General features: G+C 45.0%; 1 protein-coding gene across 4 annotated transcripts in view; it reads right to left on the bottom strand.

Annotated features, from left to right (window-relative positions):
* Window positions 1-19,803, bottom strand: part of PHACTR1 (phosphatase and actin regulator 1) — a gene marked incomplete at its 5' end in the record, with an annotated part of 543,658 nt that overhangs the window by 25,145 nt on the left and 498,710 nt on the right. For all 4 annotated transcript variants that reach the window (XM_079933678.1, XM_079933680.1, XM_079933677.1 and 1 more), the window contains one exon: window positions 19,168-19,324. In XM_079933678.1, the coding sequence (XP_079789804.1) occupies window positions 19,168-19,324 (157 nt within the window). The remainder of the gene's footprint in view (window positions 1-19,167; window positions 19,325-19,803) is intronic.

Here is a 19,803-nt window from a genome sequence, read left to right as displayed (position 1 = left end):
CACGAACCCGTGTCCCCTGCATCGGCAGGCCGACTCTCAACCACTGCGCCACCAGGGAAGCCCTGCTTGGTTCCTTTTAAGATCTACCTTGTGTGCAAGCTTTGGTTAACAGAAAGCTGAGCAGAAGGGCACCATGACCGTATTAATGAAATGGGCAGTTTTATGAATAATCCCGAGGAGCTAATAATTCCGAGAAGAAAAGCAGAGATGCCTTCTGAATGCACTGAATCTCTTACGCTATCCTCACCTTGACAGTAGATTTAAGTAATTGTATCTGATTTAGACTAACATTAAATTAAAATTTTTCCTGATTAGATATTTAGACATGACCATTCACATGCTAGATGACACAGGAAACTCCTTTTTTGGGAGCTAAACATTTATATAGAGTGAATTACCCGGAAGTAAAGGTTTAATGTCCTTTCAAGTGATGTGTTTAACTAGTTCTGCTATTATATATGTGACCCTGGTTTACACAACATCTCTGAGCAGCAAAATCGTTTGCACGCCTCAAATGATTTCTCCTTTAACGTGGATCACGGCTAAGTGATTTCCGCTCACCGTGAACTGAAAATCACTGACTCCCATTTAAGTGCCGCTTGCCATCCACGGCCACACACGAGCCTTTTATTTTCTTTCAAAATGTAAGAATGGATCTTATTCTTTATCAGTCTGAACAACTCCATCGACACCACTGACCATAAGAGAAAAGCAAACAAGCTAACATTTTTCTGTGAAACCAACCAACCAACCCCAAACAAATGGCACTCAGGTGTTGGCCTTGAAAGGAGGAGACTGCTAGCAAATGAAGCAGGAAGATGCTTTAAATATATGCAGAGCAGCGGAGAGCTGTCTTCGAGCATTACAGCATCTCCCCAGAGAAGTGACATGACCCTTGTAGGTTTTGCTGGTTTGACTTGATGCCGACAAGGCTTCGTTCTGCAGCACGGATCTAATGAGCCTTCTGCAGGCTTCGGGACAGCAAGGTCACCGCTTTCACTAGTATTTACAACTGCTTGTGGTTTGGAGGGCCCTGATTTCAAAGTCTGGATCTCTGAAGCTGTATCTGCGTTTCAGGAAAAAAGAAAAGCAGAATTGACTTCGGTTTGTTTGCTGCATCTCAGAGGGAGGTAGCTGCCTTTTCAGACAGTTGGAAAGAGAAAAGGCAAAGGTGCTCGTGGAGATTGACAGAAAGCCAGGTCCTCTTTCCTAAGGCAGGAGAAGATGGGGGTTCCCCCCCATCTTAGACAAGCACGCTGGGGCCAGGTAAAGGGGGGAAGCACTGAATTCCATCCCCTGTACCTCCTTTGGCATCTTTCCCTAGGACCTGTCAGTGCCATGAAGCCTGGGGCATTTCTGTCTGGTCCTGGTCATCACTACATCGCCAGTTCCTAGGAGACCACTGAGACCATCACAGGTGCTCATTTAGTAATTATCTAACCCAGATCCTACGAGTTCTGATGCCACACATGTTCCCTGGATGACGTCATCAACACTCACGACTTCAGTTAGCATCTGCATGCCAGGGACTCCAGATTCCATATCCCTAATCGTACTTTTGAGTTCCAGACACCTTTCCAACTGCCTTCTTAGACTTACAGGCCATCAAACTTAAAGGGTCCCAAAGGAATTAATTTACCTTCTTCCCCTCCTGTGAAGGTAGTTTTGCCAACTGGACACATTATTTTGTCTACCAATAATATTCTGACCCCCAGGGAGCTGCCCAGGAAACTGGGAATTATCCCCTCTGTACTTCACCCCCGGGGGTCATTCAACCACCAAGTCCCAACCATCTTTCCTTCCATCCCATCACCACCTCCTCCAGAAAACAGGCCTCCAGCATCTCCCCCATGCTGCCACCCTATCCTCTTCCACCCCAGACAGAATGGTCTTTCTAAGGGGCACATCTGATCCCTGCACTCCCGGCTTGAAAGCTGTGCACACCTTCCCGATGCCTGCAGGGGAGTCAAAATACCCAAAAGTCCTCTAAGGTTCTTTGTGATCTGGCCGCCTGCCAAGCATCACCCCGCCCTATTCTTTAGTCGTACCCACCTCCTCTTGGTTCCTTCCAGATTTGCATGCCCTTCCTTACATCTAAATATCCTTTCTCTTCCTCTTTACCTGGCGAACTGACAATAATCCCCAAGATTGCAGCTTAAACCTCAAATATCACTTCCTCTGTCCAGCCTTTGGTTAAGGTGCTTTCACAGTCTACGACAATAGTCCTGTGTCTCTCGTATCCTGGTGCTTGTTATTCTTCCTACTGCTCATCTCGTCCACTGGAGCCCAGAGCTGAAGCTTTGTGAGGTGCGGCCATGTCTGCCCATCCACCACCAGGGCTGCTTCATGAGTGTACGACCTGGGCAGTTGCAGAGAAACCCCCCACTCAGAAGGGTCCCGTGCCTGGGGCTGAATGTTCTTGAGGTCTCAACCGCCCATCACAATCTGGCTTCTGCCCACACCACTCTATTGTGCTGGTTTTCAACCAGGGACAACTGTGCCCCCCAGTGCGGCGAGCCGTTTCCGACCAGCAGAATAACGAGCCGCCACACGCAAGATTCTTCTCGTATCACACTTTATTGGAGCACAGCTTGGTTGAAGAAAGATGGAAGGAAGACCCCGCAATCCTATAGCAGTCTGCTTATATAGGGATTAAGAACATGTGTCGCTCTGTGATTGGCTTTCGCCGATGGTGCGATTTGTGAGCCAGCATCGGATAGGTCGCTACTTTAAAACCTCATTAGTATACTTAGCGCAAGCGCAGTGGCCACAGGAAGGATGACTCAGCTTATTTCAGCTTCCTGCCGCGTAGCAGTTAGCTGACCGCGCCCTACACCCCAGGGTGCATTTGGAAATGTCTGGGGACATTTTTGGTTGTCATGATGGGGGAGGATGCCTTTTCTGATTCTACCAGGCACAACTGGTCACTCCCTCTGCTGCGTCCTTCCATCTTGAGCACGCCTCATCCACCACACTGATAACATCCACTTACACAAAGACCTCCTCAATTAGACCGCGAATGCTTCAAAGGCACAAGTTACGTCTTATTTACCTCTGTGCTTCTAGACTTAGTAGAGCGCCTGGTGCGTGGAAGGGACAAGTCATAATACTGCAGCCTTGTTGTGCCCGTGGGGATGACCAGAACCCCTTGCTCCCGGAGGGACTCCTCGGGGAAGTTGGGCAGCACTTTGCTTTTACACCTCACTCAGTACTCTGCCCTCTACCCTTCTTCTCTGTAAATGAGGCAGCGTGACTTTTTTTTTTTTTTTTGCGGTACGCGGGCCTCTCACTGCTGTGGCCTCTCCCATTGCAGAGTACAGGCTCCGGACGCACAGGCTCAGCGGCCATGGCTCACGGGCCCAGCCGCTCCGTGGCATGTGGGATCTTCCCGGACCGGGGCACGAACCTGTGTCCCCTGCATCGGCAGGCGGACTCTCAACCACTGCGCCACCAGGGAAGCCCGATTTCCAGGAATCTGAGTCAATAATTTTCCCCTTTTTTCCCCTCCTCCTCATTCCCCTCAAGCTGTTAACAAATAGCCCGGCTACAGCATAAGAAAGAGCACAGGCTGGGGAAAATGCACTGGGATTTGGAGCCCTGCCCTCCTGGCCTATGTCCACCATTAGCCAGAAGGCCCCCTGGGTACATCACAGTGCTTTACCTCTCCCTGCACCCGAGTTTTGCCAAATGACAAACAGCCATAACAACAATCTGAGAGAACTGAATGAGAAGAAGATGTGAGAGTCCCCTTTAAGATTAAGTATAAAGCATGAAATATTATTTCTGGTAACTTGAAAAAGAGTCTCTCACCTCAACTAGCTAAACACGTTACTCTTAAGAGAGAAATGGTTTTGGCTTTATTCACTGCAGGCTGTGGCCCCGGTGTGAAGCCTCGTGGCAAAGATAAAATATTGTAAGGAATCAAATCAGAAAAAACATTGGAATAATGCTGGTCGTGTTGAGATGAAATCAGTTTGGGGAAAACAATGGGACTGTGTGTGTTGCATAGCATCAAACTAAAAAAAACAAACAGCAGGGCTTCCCTGGTGGCCCAGTGGTTGAGAGTCCGCCTGCTGATGCAGGGGACACGGGTTCGTGCCCCTGTCCGGGAGGATCCCACATGCCGCGGAGCGGCTGGGCCCGTGAGCCATGGCCACTGAGCCTGCGCGTCCGGAGCCTGTGCTCCGCAACGGGAGAGGCCACAACAGTGAGAGGCCCGCGTACCACAAAAACAAAAACAAAACAAAACAAAAAAACAAACAGCACAAAAACTGAGAGCCTACAGCCTGAATACTTTTAGTGTTCTTAAGATTATTAGATATAAGCCCCCAAATGAGCAATCAGGAAGATTTCACTTTTAAGGAGTATATGAGTTGTTACCATAGAGATTAGATAGTTAAAGAAGTTAACCTGACTATACTCATCTCAATAAGGCCACGTTTACATGAAGAATCAACCAAAAGAAATGCTAAATCAATGTGATGTCAAAGGATAAGGAATGTGGGAATAAAAATAAATGTCCTCTATTCTACTTTAAAGCGACTGAGGAGACTTGGTCACCTTTATCTTATCTGTCTGTCCATCCACCCGTCCATTTGTCCATGCACCCATGCATCTGCCTGTTCATGAGTGAGCCTGTCCATTCATCCATCTGTCCGTCTGTCCATTACATACCAGACATTGGTCTAGGCCTTCAATCAGAGCTAAGCATAACAACTAACAATATTAACAAGAATGACTGGGTGTGGATGATATGATAAAGTTCTGCCATCAGATATATACTGTGTTTTATCTTTTGTCCTTAGCCTCTTCCCAAAACGTTAAAAACTGAAATTTGGCCTTTATTTTTGTTTTGTTTTGTTTTTAATCCTTCAATAGATAGCTCTACTGTAAAAGTTAACATTCTCCCTAGGAACACAAAGCATTTTTAAAATAAACTTCCATCAGAATCTTCAACAAGTTTAGTATGATCTGGTGAGAGGTCAAGGCAAAAGACTAAGAGTGAGGGCTTCCCTGGTGGCACAGCGGTTGCGAGTCCGCCTGCCGATGCAGGGGACACGGGTTCGTGCCCCGGTCCGGGAAGATCCCACATGCCGCGGAGCGGCTGGGCCCGTGAGCCATGGCCGCTGAGCCTGCGCGTCCGGAGACTGTGCTCCGCAACGGGAGAGGCCACAACAGTGAGAGGCCCGTGTATCGCAAAAAAAAAAAAAAAAAAAAAAAGATTAAGAGTGAGGCAAAACAAATGCATCAGTACAGCCCCTAAGCACCACACACCTCACTAGTCAAGTGGGAACAAAAAATATCCTCAAGTTGTCAACTTCAAGCTCATCCTTGGTCCTCTTCCTATAGCGTTTTGTCTGTTCTCCTGATCTCTGCCGTTTCTGAGTCAGTGGTTCTCAATCTTGTAGCACATTAGAATAACCCATATTACCTTAAAAAAGACCGATGGCTGGGCCACGCTCTGGACCAATTAAGTCAGAATATCTGAGGGTAAAGCACTGTTAATATACTTTTTAAAGCTTCCTAGGTCATTCTTCAGCAGTAGCTGGGAACTCCTTAACTGTGGCAAATTCCTGGGCGCCAGACCTACTGAATTAGGAACGTTTGGGTGGAACCCAGCAGGCTGTGTTGTTTGAACACAGGACATGATGACATACGGATCTTCAGGAGATCTGCATGCATATTCAAGTGTGAGAACAAGGGCACCGGCACCTGGATATTCCTTTCTTAACTTGAGCCTTCCCCCAGGTACCCCTGTACTTCTTGTCCTTACTTCTTTAAAGAATATTGCTTCTGATGAACAGATCTCTGGAACAAGGACAAAAAGCGATTCAAATGAAAAGAGGAAACTCCGGGGTTCACTGTTGAGTGACTGTCCTGGACAGTATCATGGTTAGGATGACTTGTGCAGTCTAGACAATACAGAAATGTCATAAGAATATATACTTATTCATCCACTCATTCATCCACAAAATACTGTGGTTCCAGATTTCCCCAATGCCTTGCTTTGTTGGGCGTCAATAAACAATGTATAAAACGCTTGACTACTTTCCAAAGCAAGGCAAGGGATGGAGAGTTGGAAGTAGGTCCCCTGATGCCTCCTCTTGTGCCTGCTCTGACTATGACACCTGGGCGACTCCAGGACCTACAGGGTCTGTGCAGCTCACGTTCTTTTCCTGTTCCCCCCAAAGGCCAATCTGTCATCTTGGGGCCATCAGCACCTCCCAAGGAGAGGCTGAAGGGTCTTATGTGAGACAGAGGCTGGGAGACAGCCGTCAAGCATCCCCAGCCCCTTCTCTCCTCTTCATTCAACAGGACTACAGCTATTTTCCTACAGCTGCCTCTCAGGGCCTCTTCTGAGCTCCTATTTCTGGAACAAATCACAACTCCAGCTCAGATGAGATTTCACGCTGTTTAGAAACCTGGAGATGAAAACACAAAAAACCCCAAAGAGTCCCAGAGGCTCCAGTAGAGGAGATTTTGATCATCTGACTTTGCAAGATTTTCTATAATTCTCCTTTGTTAGAAGTCTCATTTCCATACTGTTTCCTCATCTGTGACGCCACAATTTTAACATAAAGCTTCATTTTAAAACCATTAGTCCTGTAGAACAAAAGAGTGGTCAAGAATATAGGTATCCTCATTAAAGCAGAAGTGCTTAACCATGATAAAATTCCATAAAATACATATATATGATGTAACAGACATCATAATACATATATATATACACATATATATGTACGTAACAGACATCATATACACGTATATATACACACATATATATGTACGTAACAGACATCATATACACGTATATATATACACATATATATGTATGTATGTGTGTATATACACACACACACACATACATCTTTTTCCCCCAGCAGCATGGTGGATTTTAGGAATGTCTAACCAGTTTGGATTTGCACTTTTGCATTTTTTGAAAATCTGTTTGTTAATTCTAAAAGAATCAGGAAAAATGGAGTTCTAATAATGGAATGGGTCTATTTGTCTAGGAAAGGATCTATAATATGGGAAAGGCAGAGAAGAAAAAGAATGTAAAAATGGAGCGTGATACGGCTGCTTCAACCGACTTTACCTTGACTATACAGGAAACAAATATAAACGCATTTACTAATTTCTTGGCCTTATCTGTACAATGGATTGGGAGACAGGTAGCTTGTAAGAAGAGACTGTATCCCCTCAAGGATGTTCCCAAAAAGAGACCATGAATTCGTAGCACATGTCTAACATAGGATCCTTAGCTCCCAGCGTGGTGGACAGTAGGCCATATCCTTTTCTCTCGTGTGTGTGTGTGTGTGTGTGTGTGTGTGTGTGTGTGTGTGTGTGTGTGTGTGTGTGTGTGTGTGTGTGCATACATACGTCAGCATTCTATTATTAATCAATTAGGAAACATACCATGTAACACACAATGTAAATGCAGGACAAATTTAAGCTACTTTCTTAGGTAGGCTAAACCTGACATTATATATATGCTTTTTTTTTTTTTTTAATGAATAAGCTTATTTTATTTCTGCCTGGACAAAGTTGTATGAATTTACAGCTCCTTCGTGGGAAACGCCTGAGTATTACCCAGGTGCTGCTGTTGACTGTGGGGTGAGAATCAGATTTCATAGGCTGTGGCCCCAAATGGCTACATGTGGTTAAAGACTGTGAGGAGAGAGGGTAACGCGCGAGAGAAATGAGATGGAGAAATGCTCCGAGGATGTGCTGCGCGGACACAGCAGGCTCCAGGCAGAAGGTACCCGCTCAGCCTCACTCAGCTTCCGCGAATCTAAAGGAAATGCCAGGTCACTCAGGGAGGGTGTGCTGAAGGCTCCCCGTGGATGGGACACTGCCTGGGCAGCTTGGGGTGGAATGTGCAGGTGGCAGACTCATTGGCTCAATCAAATTTGGGGAGGGCAGCTCTCATTTTAACTCACAGGAAGAGGTAATGACCTCTCTCAGCATCTTTCAAGGGGGAGCTTGATAAGTTACAATACGCAGACGAGCAACACGAGGAAAATCATAAGAGTCCAAAGGAGGCTTGGACTGACCGTAGGTAAAGCTCTTCTCAACACACTGATCACCTGTCAGTACCCAGTATTTATCTGTCTGCCTGCTGTTTTTTTCCAAGGCACTAATAAGGCTGCCCGTTTTGAAGAACTATTGTTTTAGTGGTTCATTGGGCACAGAACATAAAATTTTCATGATCACACTTCCTAAAATAGAAGCGTATTCACTTATATTTCAAAGGAACTGCCTTCGGAATCAGAGGGAAAAGCGATTTTCCAGGGTTTGTATCTTTGGATGACTTCCCTTGTTTATATTCTGTCAAAAAAATCACTGTTTAGTTAGCATATATGCAATTTTCAAGGCTATTCTAAAAATCTTTGCATTCTAAACCAAGAAGAGTGAAATGAATATAATGAAGATAAATAAAATGAATTACTCTTATTAGCATTTTGCATGAGAGTTAGGGTTTTTTTTTTTTGCCAGTCAACAGAGATGTGAGGGGACCTATGAAAAACAACTGTTGTGCAAATGTCTCAGCTGTAATCCAGTTCTGCTATTTAAATATTCAGGACTGTGTGCAAGGTCTAAGGAGAGCTGTCGAAAAATCACCTTCAATCAAACCTGCAGCCAAAGTTGGTGGATGAGGGAGAAAGTACTCTACATACCATGGAAATTATCCTGGAGACGAGAAATGCCAACTTCACCGTTGAAACAAAGAACAAAGAAATCTTCCTAAGTATAACGGATTAGAGCTTCACTTATCATCTGAATGACAGAATCACTAGAACAGGCCAACTCCAAACTAAGGCATCAGATACAGAATCTTCAAAAGTACCTGATCAGTCTTCAAAAATTATTAACGAGATTTTCTCAGCTGTGATTAACTATTAAGATGGGGAAATGTCTCTCACTTGGCACTTAATTTAAATGTTCTTTTAGCTATGTGGGATTGAGGAGGAAACAGTGCCCAGGAAAGAAACTACCTATGAGAGAATTCAGATTCCTTATTCATGGGCTTTTTAACTTCTGAAAATGTTTCTTAAAGATTTAATTCAAAACCTTTGAGTCATTTCTCTCTCTTTCAGACATGAATTGAGAAAATCAACTGAGATCTATGACTTGTCATACTTTCTAACAAATAACTGGCCTGTTTCTTCCAGTGAGAAGGGAATACATCTCTCCCCTTTCTGGGGGATATTAATTTTTAGCACTGGCTGGGGTCAGAGGTCTTGGTTTCAGATCCCAGTGTAGCCAGATAACTGTATGAACTTGGCTAGCAGCTTAATTTCTTTTGGCCTCAGTTTCTTTAACTGTAAAATTAAGGGTGCTAGAGGCAGTCATTCAGGAGATGCAATTGTGAAGGAGGTAAAGAAACTCACAAATAGACTCCTTGTGATATAGGTACAAAGCTCACTGTGGAAAAAAAAACCTCCAAATAAGCTAATCTGAAAGCACTAGACCAGATTCTGAAGTACTATTCCAGGTGACAGAAGCATCTTTCAACCAAAGTCTGGTGCTTCGTAAGATGATTTAACTCACTGTTTATTCATTGCCTCCCAGCAGATTCACAAATGGCTTTGAGAGCTCCTTTCATGAATAAAAGTTTGATAGCAATGACACATCCTTATGACTGTTTTAGTTTACAGAGGGATCAAAAGATTGTAGGAAAGAAAAAAAATATGTTACAAGAAAAATGGTCTGACAACTCAAGTTGAAGTTGTTCCTATTAACACACAAATGTTTAGATTATTCAGTGATTAAGTTATCCAGAGCCCTGTCCCATCCGCATTCTCCCAGGAACATTGAAAGGAAAAAAAATGGAAAGAGAAATAGTCTAAAATACATTCCCACCAATAAAAGGATGTGGCCCAGAAGGACCCCCACTTTCCCCACAGAACCTGCCATCAGTATCTCTTTCCCAGGCTAAAACAGAGAACGATGGGTAACCTTGACTAATCTCTTTGAAGGAGGATTATCCAGCTACCTTTTTTTTTTTTTTCCTGGTCACATTGCAGGGCTTGTGGGATCTGAGTTCCCCAACCAGGGATCGAACCCATGTCCCCTGCAATGGAAGCACTGAGCCCTAACCACTGGACCGCCAGGGAGCTCCCTCCAGCTACCTTTTAAATGATACCTCATACAGTGTTGTGCACCATCAATTCTAAAAGAATTCCAACAGAATCAATTTGTCGAGGTTCCATGGTCTCCCTTGGTAACTTGTTTCCCTGAAAAGTTAACCTTAAACCCACAGAAAACAAACTTATTCAGCTCAAGGTGCACTGTTCCTTTCTGAGATCTCCCAGTTGTACTTAAGCTGGTTTTTTCTTTAAACAGGAGCAATGTTTATTCTGGGCCTCATTTTTCTCTAATGGAGATTATTTTGATCTCCTGGCCCTCAGGAGCAGTCCACTCACTGACACAGCTCATGGGCATGTAGTGATGTCGGCCCCAGCACAGGCCCTCACAAACTTTCCACATGATCTGCTCCCTTCAGATGAACCATGACTCTGCACAGCAACCGCCAACTGGCTACCTTCTTCCTTCAGCCAACGTGAAAAGCCTTTTATTTATTGTTGTTTTTGCCAAATGAAAATTGTATATATTTAAGGTGTATGATGTGGTGTTTTCATAAATGTCTATATTGTGAAATGATGACCACAAACAAATTAATTAGCATCTCATTCTACCTCCGAACGGGAGAAAGTCTTTGCAAATGAATCAATGGACAAAGGATTAATCTCCAAAATATATAAACAGCTCATGCAGCTCAACATTAAAACAACAAACAACCCAATCCAAAAATGGGCAGAAGACCTAAATAGACATTTCTCCAAAGAAGACACACAGATGGCCAACAAACACATGAAAGGATCACTAATTATTAGAGAAATGCAAATCAAAACTACAATGAGGTATCACCTCACACCAGTTAGAATGGGCATCATCAGAAAATCTACAAACAACAAATGCTGGAGAGGGTGTGGAGAAAAGGGGACCCTCTTGCACTGTTGGTGGGAATGCAAATTGATACAGTCACTATGGAGAACAGTATGGAGGTTCCTTAAAAAACTAAAAACAGAACTACCATACGACCCAGCAATCCCATTACTGGGCATATACCCAGAGAAAACCATAATTCAAAAAGACACATGCACCCCAGAGTTCACTGCAGCACTATTTACAATAGCCAGGTCATGGAAGCAAGCTAAATGCCCATCGACAGATGAATGGATAAAGAAGATGTGGTACATATATACAATGGAATATTACTCAGCCATAAAAAGGAATGAAATTGGGTCATTTGTAGAGACGTGGATGGACCTAGAGACTGTCATACAGAGTGAAGTAAGTCAGAAAGAGAAAAACAAATATCGTATATTAATGCATATATGTGGAACCTAGAAAAATGGTACAGATGAACCGGTTTGCAGGGCAGAAATAGAGACACAGATGTAGAGAACAAACGTATGGACACCAAGTGGGGGGGAAGGAGGTGGTAGTGGTGGTGGGATGAACTGGGAGACTGGGATTGACATGTATACACTAATATGTAGAAAACAGATAACTAATAAGAACCTGCTGTATAAAAAATAAATAAATAAAATTCAAAAAAAAAAAAAAAAAAGAATGGCAATCAGTAATAACAGACAAACAAACAGAAACAGATGTGTAGCTGCCCTTAACTTTCTATCAGTCAGGTCACGCTGTAGCCTCGACTCAACTCAGCACCTTTTAGAAGATGTCAGCCTTTCTGGAGGGCTTTTAAGAGAGGATTTTCTATTTTGCCCAGTGAGTTAATGGGAGATGTCAAACGATCTGAAAGCCACTGAGCTGCTCGAAGATTCCACATGTCTGTTATGCAAATGCTGCAGGATTCAATAACTCCATTCTCGTCCTATTTCACCCGATTTAGCTTGTTCTGATCACTCAGTTCAGCTTGGTGACTGGTACTTAATTTCAGTTTTCTTTATGGGAGGGTTCAGAATCCACAGAAAAAGCCCACTGACCTGAGCCATTCCCTCCCAGGCTTTGCGGATGTGAAGATGAGCGGACACAAGAGCGCTCTTTTTTTTTTTGCGGTACGCTGCCCTCTCACTGTTGTGGCCTCTCCTGTTGTGGAGCACAGGCTCTGGACGCACAGGCTCAGCGGCCATGGCTCACGGGCCCAGCCGCTCCGCGACATGTGGGATCTTCCCGGACCGGGGCACGAACCCGTGTACCCTGCATCGGCAGGCGGACTCTCAACCACTGCGCCACCAGGGAAGCCCGCAAGTGCCCTCTTCCCGCTCCGCTCTCCTCTCTGGTCCCCTCTCCACTCCATCCTTCATCACAGTCAAAGGTGAGGAGGGTGCAGATGCTGCTGCAAGGCTGCAAAAGCCAGGTGGACAAGGAAGCTCCTCCTAAACGTCACTCGGGTCTATTTTCCTCCCTTCTTTCTCTCAAGTGATTCACAGGGACACACGTCCAGGGCACCCTCAGTCAGCCAAAGTTGAACTGAATTCATAGAGCCTTTGATTGTTATTCCGTTTTTTAGAAAGTGCTTTTGCAGCAGAAGAAATTACCTAGCCTGGGAAGGTACCAGCTCACACTTAGCCATCAGCCCTTAGGTTTGGGGGGAGATACCATTTGCCACCTTGGAACTAGGCTTCGGTGTATCGAGACTCATAACACTGGTTTTCCCAAACCACCGACAGTATGCAAGCTACAGTCAGAAGTCAGGACTACTGCATTTTATTGCCTGTGCTATAAGCATGAAAAATGGATTTCAAGTTTCTCCCTTGAACACTGTATTATGATTTAAAGCAGCACATAATCCTCTGTACATATTATTATTTTTTTTATTTTTATTTTTGCAGTACGCGGGCCTCTCACTGTTATGGCCTCTCCCGTTGCGGAGCACAGGCTCCGGACGCGCAGGCTCAGCGGCCATGGCTTACGGGCCCAGCCGCTCTGCGGCATGTGGGATCTTCCCGGACCGGGGCACGAACCCGCGTCCCCTGCATCGGCAGGCGGACTCTCAACCACTGCGCCACCAGGGAAGCCCCATATTATTTTATATTCTGCCTATAGTGTGAACTACTTAGGAGCATAAAATACAGGTTTAGAATACTCTTTCTTTCTAGCATATTAAATTCTGAATAAGAGAGAATAACACATTAGGTTTCATGGGGATGATCAGGTCATCACTTTTCCACCTCCCCTATCTCATTCCCCACCCCCCTGCCACCGCAAAGACAACAGCTATTTAAGAGGCGGCCATCATAAATACCAAGGAGGAAAGAAGAGGGAGAATATTGGTAATTTTCAAAGGCGGGTCCTACATCTCATCTGCCCTGTGATGCTTGGTGTGGATCTCATGCTGTATGTATAGATTCCAACTATCAACAATTACCAGTGCTTTAACCTTAAACCCTTCTGATTCCCAGACTCAACACGCATGAAGGAAAAGAAAGCAGTGACAGCTATTTCAACCAACTTCTTCATTCAACTTAATGTGTTTTTCCATAGTCACAAACACTCTGAAAACCAACTGACTAAACTCCTGAAAGCTGGGTCAAAGTTCTTTCTAGGAATAGAGTATATGGCTTCAGTGATTAACCCACATAACCACATTCAAATTAACCTGGACCCTAGAAGGTGTGAATTCCCAACTGCTACAGAGAGACACATGCACATGCTCACATTGACATTTATCACACACGGAAGAGTTCTATCTCATGTCATCAAAGTGCACAGTGCACGCCCATAGAATTTAGGACTATACGGTAGATAGGAAAACCTATGGTTTCCAGGTCAGAGATTATATCCAGGGGGCACAGGCTGAGACATGATCCCGGGGCTAAACGTAACCCATAACTATATTCTGCTTGGTCTGTCCAGTGTTTAAAAAATTCGGAATTTTCATTTTAAAAAAATCCAAATTTTTTTAAAAATAAGATCTGACAAACTGGTCTTTCATTTCTCCAAAACAACAGGGGACTGAAGCTGAAGAGTGGTGACCCCTTTTGATAAAGGATGGACTTTCCATCTCACCCCAGTTCCCAGCACTCCCTGTTAACAATCTTAGAACTGCCTGCTTCCCTTATGTTCAATACCTGCCTGGCCCCAGGTGTGCATTTGAGTTTGCGGCTCCTTTTCTAGGTAGACCCACTTTATGCTTCCCCAAATGGTATGGGCTGAATTGTATCCCTCCAAAATACAAATGTCGAAGTCCTAACCCCCAGCATCTCAGAGTGTGACCTTATTTGGAGATAGGGTCTTTACAGAGGTCATCAAGTTAAAACAAGAGGATGAGGGCTGGACCTTAATCTAAGATGACTGCTTTCCTTATAAAAAGGGGAAATTTGGACACAGAGATACACATGCTGGGAGAAGATGAAAGCAGAGACCAGGAAGGCCAAAGACTGTCAGTGAACCACCAGAAGCCAGGGGAGGGGCCTGGAACAGATTCTCCCTCACTGCCCTTAGAAGGAACCAACACTGCCGACACCTTGATTTCAGACTTCCAGGCTCCAGAACTGTGAGACCATACAGTTTTGTTGTGGAAGCCACTCAGTTTGTGGTACTTTGTTATGGTAGCCCTAGAAAATGAATACTCCCAGCAGCTGAAATTAAGTCAGCATCTCCTTTGATTGTTGGCAAGAATCATAGGTGAGTGGCCTGAACCACCAGCTATGTCTGGCCTAGGAAAAGGACATCACAGGAGAAACATCCTTTCCAAAACCCAGCACGGTTTCCAAAGAGTTTCCCCGTAGGGATGCTTCCCATTTTAAGGCAGGGCTATGCCTGCTCCAGCTCAGAGGGAGGCTGAAAACATCGTGGTCAACCATGACTGCAAAAAAGATGATGACAACCTGCTGTATAAAAAATAAAATAATAGAAATAAAGTTTAAAAAAAGGAAAAAAAAAGATGATGACAGTTCACCCGAGTGGGACATGGATATCTTAAGGGTGAAGAGATATTTTAGGGGAACAAGTATGTCACGGAGGCAAATTGCCCGAATCCTTATTTATTCCTGAGCTTAATTTAGATTAATATACTCTTACGTATACTGCAAGGCACTTCCCATTCTATTGTCCTTCCCAGGCTTTCTCTCCCCCTGTCTGATCCAAACCTTACAGAAGGTATTGGAGGGGACTGAGGGAGGGGCCTCAGTTGGAGAGGACTGGACAGCTGGGTCTGAAAGGCTGGCTGTTCCCAAGAGAAGGCTTAGGCGCACTGGCTGTTGAGTAACCAAGAACAGATCACGTTTCAGGGTCTTAGCTCCTTTTTAAAAAAATAAGTAGTCTTAGTGACTTACAGGATGATTCACTTTCTAAAGGATGTTTCAGAAGCAAAAGGACAACTCCTTTAGGCATCAGACTTCTATTTAGTCCCTCAAAACTCCATTCCCAATGGTCTTGAGCGCCATCCTTTAGTTGTGTGTGGGGGGTCATTTCTTCAATCAATGCCCCAAGCTGGAAAGTAAGTGGCTTAGGCCATATCAGCTGTCCCCTGACTGATCAAGAAAGAGGTCATCCTCACTATGAACACTGAGAAGTATGTCTCCATGTCTAATTTTTTAAATAATGATTTTTTTTTGGGGGGGGAGGAGGGGGTAGTAAGATGTATTTCAAATAAATAACATGGAGTCATGTGGGATGAATATTAATCTTAGGGGAGTAAAAAGCTTGGTAAATGAAGGGAGCTGAAAGTGGACTGGAGAGCTAAGATCACACAGGCTGACCACCTCCTAGGGTTCAGGTTGAAGGGCCCAGAGAAGAGACTCAGAGAGAAAGCAGCAGCATCCTGAATTTGGGGGCTTTGCAGGGGTGAGGGATGGCCCTGAGGTCTCTACCTTTCCACTGACTAGAGAGGTCCTTGGAGAGGAAAGGACCTGCTCACGCAGCCCTAAGAAGGGACCCTCAGACCTGTGGGCTCGAAGCTTCTTGAGAACTCCATCAATTTAATTTTTTAAGCACGTATCCCCACACATGCCATTTCTTTATTTATAAGTTATATACAAGTACTGATACTACTGCATTGATATATATGTGCATTATAACACAGACACAATCGACTTAAAAAGAATGACATAAAATAAATTTAAGTCGAAGTTCTACTATTTCATCCCTCGGACACCCCAGCGGACGGACGTGTTGACCCCTTGGTTCTCTGCAACCGGCCTGAGTCTGTAATACACAAGGAGCAGAGAAACGCACACCCAGCTGACAACGTTCATGTCTCAAGGGCAGCCCTCACTTCTCAAATGGCGGTTGGTTGAAACAGTTATTTACTATCAAAGCACCCAGATGACTTGACGACCAAGGTTTAGGAGAGTCTGCCCAATAGCATCAATGAGAAAACGTTTTTGGAAGAACAATATTTTTGCATTCTTAGGTAGAAACTCTCCCTTAATACTTGACATCATTTTACTTGATGTTTCTGCTCCCTTCCCCCAATTTGGGATTATCCTTGGAGTGCTACATTATTCTTTTATGCTATTAAAACTGTCAGACTAAAATTATGTTTTCTATCTTGCTCATTCCACGAGGACTGCAGACTTGGCCGTAGGCTTTTCAAAGAGCTTGAGATTTCCAGTACATCTTACTACCTCAAATAATAGCCAAAGAAAGCCGCAGCCTTGTAACTTCGGAAATGCAAACTCTACAACAGATTCCTACATACTTTTAGTTACTTTTGATGATAATGAAGTTCACAGTTTGCACAAAGTGATCAGATGATCTAATCCCCTCAGATTAGGAAATGCAGACCCAGAGTGAGCAAACATCTGCTTAGGAAACCCTCAGAACCAGAGCTAGAAGCCAAGGCTCTGGGCCTCAGATTAGTTTTCTCTCTACCATGGTCACCTTCCGGTTCTCAGATTTCTCCTTCATTCTCCCCTGGCTCAGGATAAATGAGTGGCTGGAAGCACCAAGCTGGGTTCTCATTCAAAAGAGAATCGTCCTTAAAATTCCTTTCTAAAGAAGACCTTGAGACGTGGATTAGGCCTCCCCACCAGATTTGCTGAACTCTGTACAACTTTGTTGACTTGCTCAACACTCCTGATGTCCTTTCCTGATGCCCAGTTCCTGTAATCTGGCTGAGATGCCAAGGGTTAGACCAGAAGGAAATAAACTCCCTAATTGAAAGAGTGAACAAAGAAGAAATGGAGTCAGAGCTCAACACTTGGAATATGCCCAATGCTGTCCTCTCTACCTCCATCGTTCTCTCCCTGGTCAGTGTGTCTTCTTCTACTGACCAGGGTGAACGAGGGTTGGGAATAGACATCACTATGGTGAACGCTCAGTGGGTTTTATGAATCCAGAAGAGGAAAGGTTGGGAAAGGGATGATTTCCAAGGATAAATCCTCAAATGCAGAGACCTTCCTGCAGTGCCTGGTGGCCTGTGTCTCTTCCCACCTCTGGCTGTGTTGCTGCCACAGCCGCGTGCTAATCGTGGTGGGATGCTGGTACGGATTCAGGCATGAGAAGCTGGGCTGTGTCTTTTTAGGAGCGTGTTCTGGGACAATGGCCTTTTTCGCTTTGTCAGTTTCCTCCAGGTGGATGGTGCTCTGTGGTGGACAAGCAGAGTGGCCGGCTGCACACATCTGCTTTCCATATCTCCCACCTTTGTCTCTCTCTCCACAGAAGATGCCACCTTGGGCAGCGAGATGTGTTGGCATCTCACATACATCTGCAGAGGAGTTTTCAATTTTCCCCACAATCCTGGGGCTCTGCCTATACTGTCACAAAGCTGGGAAAATGGAAGTGAGGGAAAGAACTAGAATAAAGGATACCCATGCTCCTTTGTCCTAGTCAAAGGATAATGGAAATGAACTTTTGGGAAGAGGGGCTGGGGTCAAGGATCTGCTTCTTCTCTTATTTCTAGTCCCCCAATGGAGAGCCCTATTTGTATCAGGTGTAAAACTGAACAAGCTGGTTCAGGAAGCAGCCTAGAACTATATCCACCCAACCCACTGAACCCCAGAGAGAGAATGCGGCTATATGCAGTGTAAGAAAGGAGACTTGGGGAGCCAGTACCGTTGCCTCCAAGTGCCCAAAAGCATGTGTGTTAAGAGGAGTGAGGTAGCTGCAGAAAGAAAAGAATATGACCAATGGGTGGGAAATGCATGGACAGAGATTTCACTTCAACAGAAGGAACAGTGTTTAAAGTCAGGCTCTTCCACCATGGGACAGGCTCCCTAGAGGAAGTTAGAGAGACTGTTTTTGTAAGTAAGTGCTTTACTTATATTGTTTAATTCTTACAACTCCCCATCTTATAAAGGCAGAAAACACAGGGGAAGAGAATAAGTGACTTACACGAGGCTATGGGGCAGTAAGTGGGAAAGTCAGGAGGAAACCCTGGGAGACCTCTACACACTGCATCCAAACAGCGAGCATGGTGCCTGGGCCAAAGTGAAGGTTCACCTGGTGACTATTATTACAGAGGCAGCATCATATATGGCCAAGAGGGAGCTCTCCACAGCCATTCTGTCTGACGTTACGCAGGTAACTCAAGTTCTCTCTCGTGTCCTCACCTGTGAAATGGGCATAGAAATGTCCATTTCATAGGGAAGCTCAAAGATTAAATGAACGAACACACATAAAATGTTTAGAAGAATGCCTGGCTAATAAGTGTGTCACAGATGTTAGCTAACACCATATAAAGATGCACTAGGTTATGAACACACACGTAAGTGTTTAACGTATTAATATGACATACTGCTTTGCCTGTGTCTGTAATACCCACTCATAGGGGCAATCACTCAAGAAGAGTCCCAGCTCAGTAATGAGGCAACTTTACCCACCACTGATGTCTTCTAGTTGCACAGTCTAGTAGAAAAGTCCACTTATTCGATTGCTTTGTGCTTAAGCAAACCACAGTGCCTAGGTATATAGGTCCTCAATTCTACTGGATGATGGGAATTGTTCTACAGGTGCTTATTCTCCCTGGAAATCTTCCTCTCAGCTTGAACCTTTAGTCGAGTGAAATTTCTAAGACTTTGATGAGTGAAAAAGAGGGGACCATAAAAGCAATCCTGCAGAAGAAATGGAATATTTTCCACGGACTTTTTCTACAGGGAGCTCTTCAGAGACACTCAAAACAGATCTGAGGATGGAGACTGAATTCTTGCTCGGAAATCCGTGCAGCCGGGGGCTGCGCTGTCCTACCTGGTGAGCTTGGTGCCGATCTGCTGCCTCAGCTCCAGCCGTTCCTCGTCCGTCTGCCTCGGAAGGATGTTCTTTTCTTCCAGCTCTCGCTTGGAGGGCCTGTTGCTGAGTTTGATGGCTAAGGAGTCCTTCCTGCACACCTTCATGGCCAGGGAGCCTGCAGGAAGGGAGACATGAGGTAATAAGGCTGTCACCAACCTGCTTGGGCTCCCCCCAGGGACAGCCGTGGACCACAAGGTGAGAGGCGGGGAGACAGATATAAGAGCCCAACACCTGAGCGCGGTCAAGACCTCGGTCAAAGGAGGAAAGCTACAGTATGTGACTTTCATACAGTTCCTGCAATCAGCATGTCCTTTCTACCTCGCGGTATGCTGGGCATGTGCGGGGCACATGGAGAGCCTGTGATTGGATCTCTGCTCCCCAGGAACTGCCCCCCCCCCAATGTGGGCAACATCACAAAGGAGGGGAGGACTGCGGAGTGCAAAACAGAATGCAAAGGGCGGAGGAGGCGCGGCCGCCACGTGCAGGATAAGTGAGACCAACAGGCAGCAGGCCGGTGGGCATCTGCGTGTGTGGACGCTCAGAGGTGAAGGATAGGCGGGGGAATCACAGGAAACAAAAGAGATCAGCTACAGT

The sequence above is a fragment of the Stenella coeruleoalba genome, assembly GCF_951394435.1.
Source record: "Stenella coeruleoalba genome assembly, chromosome: 10".
NCBI lineage: Eukaryota > Metazoa > Chordata > Mammalia > Artiodactyla > Delphinidae > Stenella > Stenella coeruleoalba.
The sequence above is the reverse complement of the archived record's forward strand: the minus strand, read 5'-3'. Positions and strand labels throughout refer to the sequence as shown.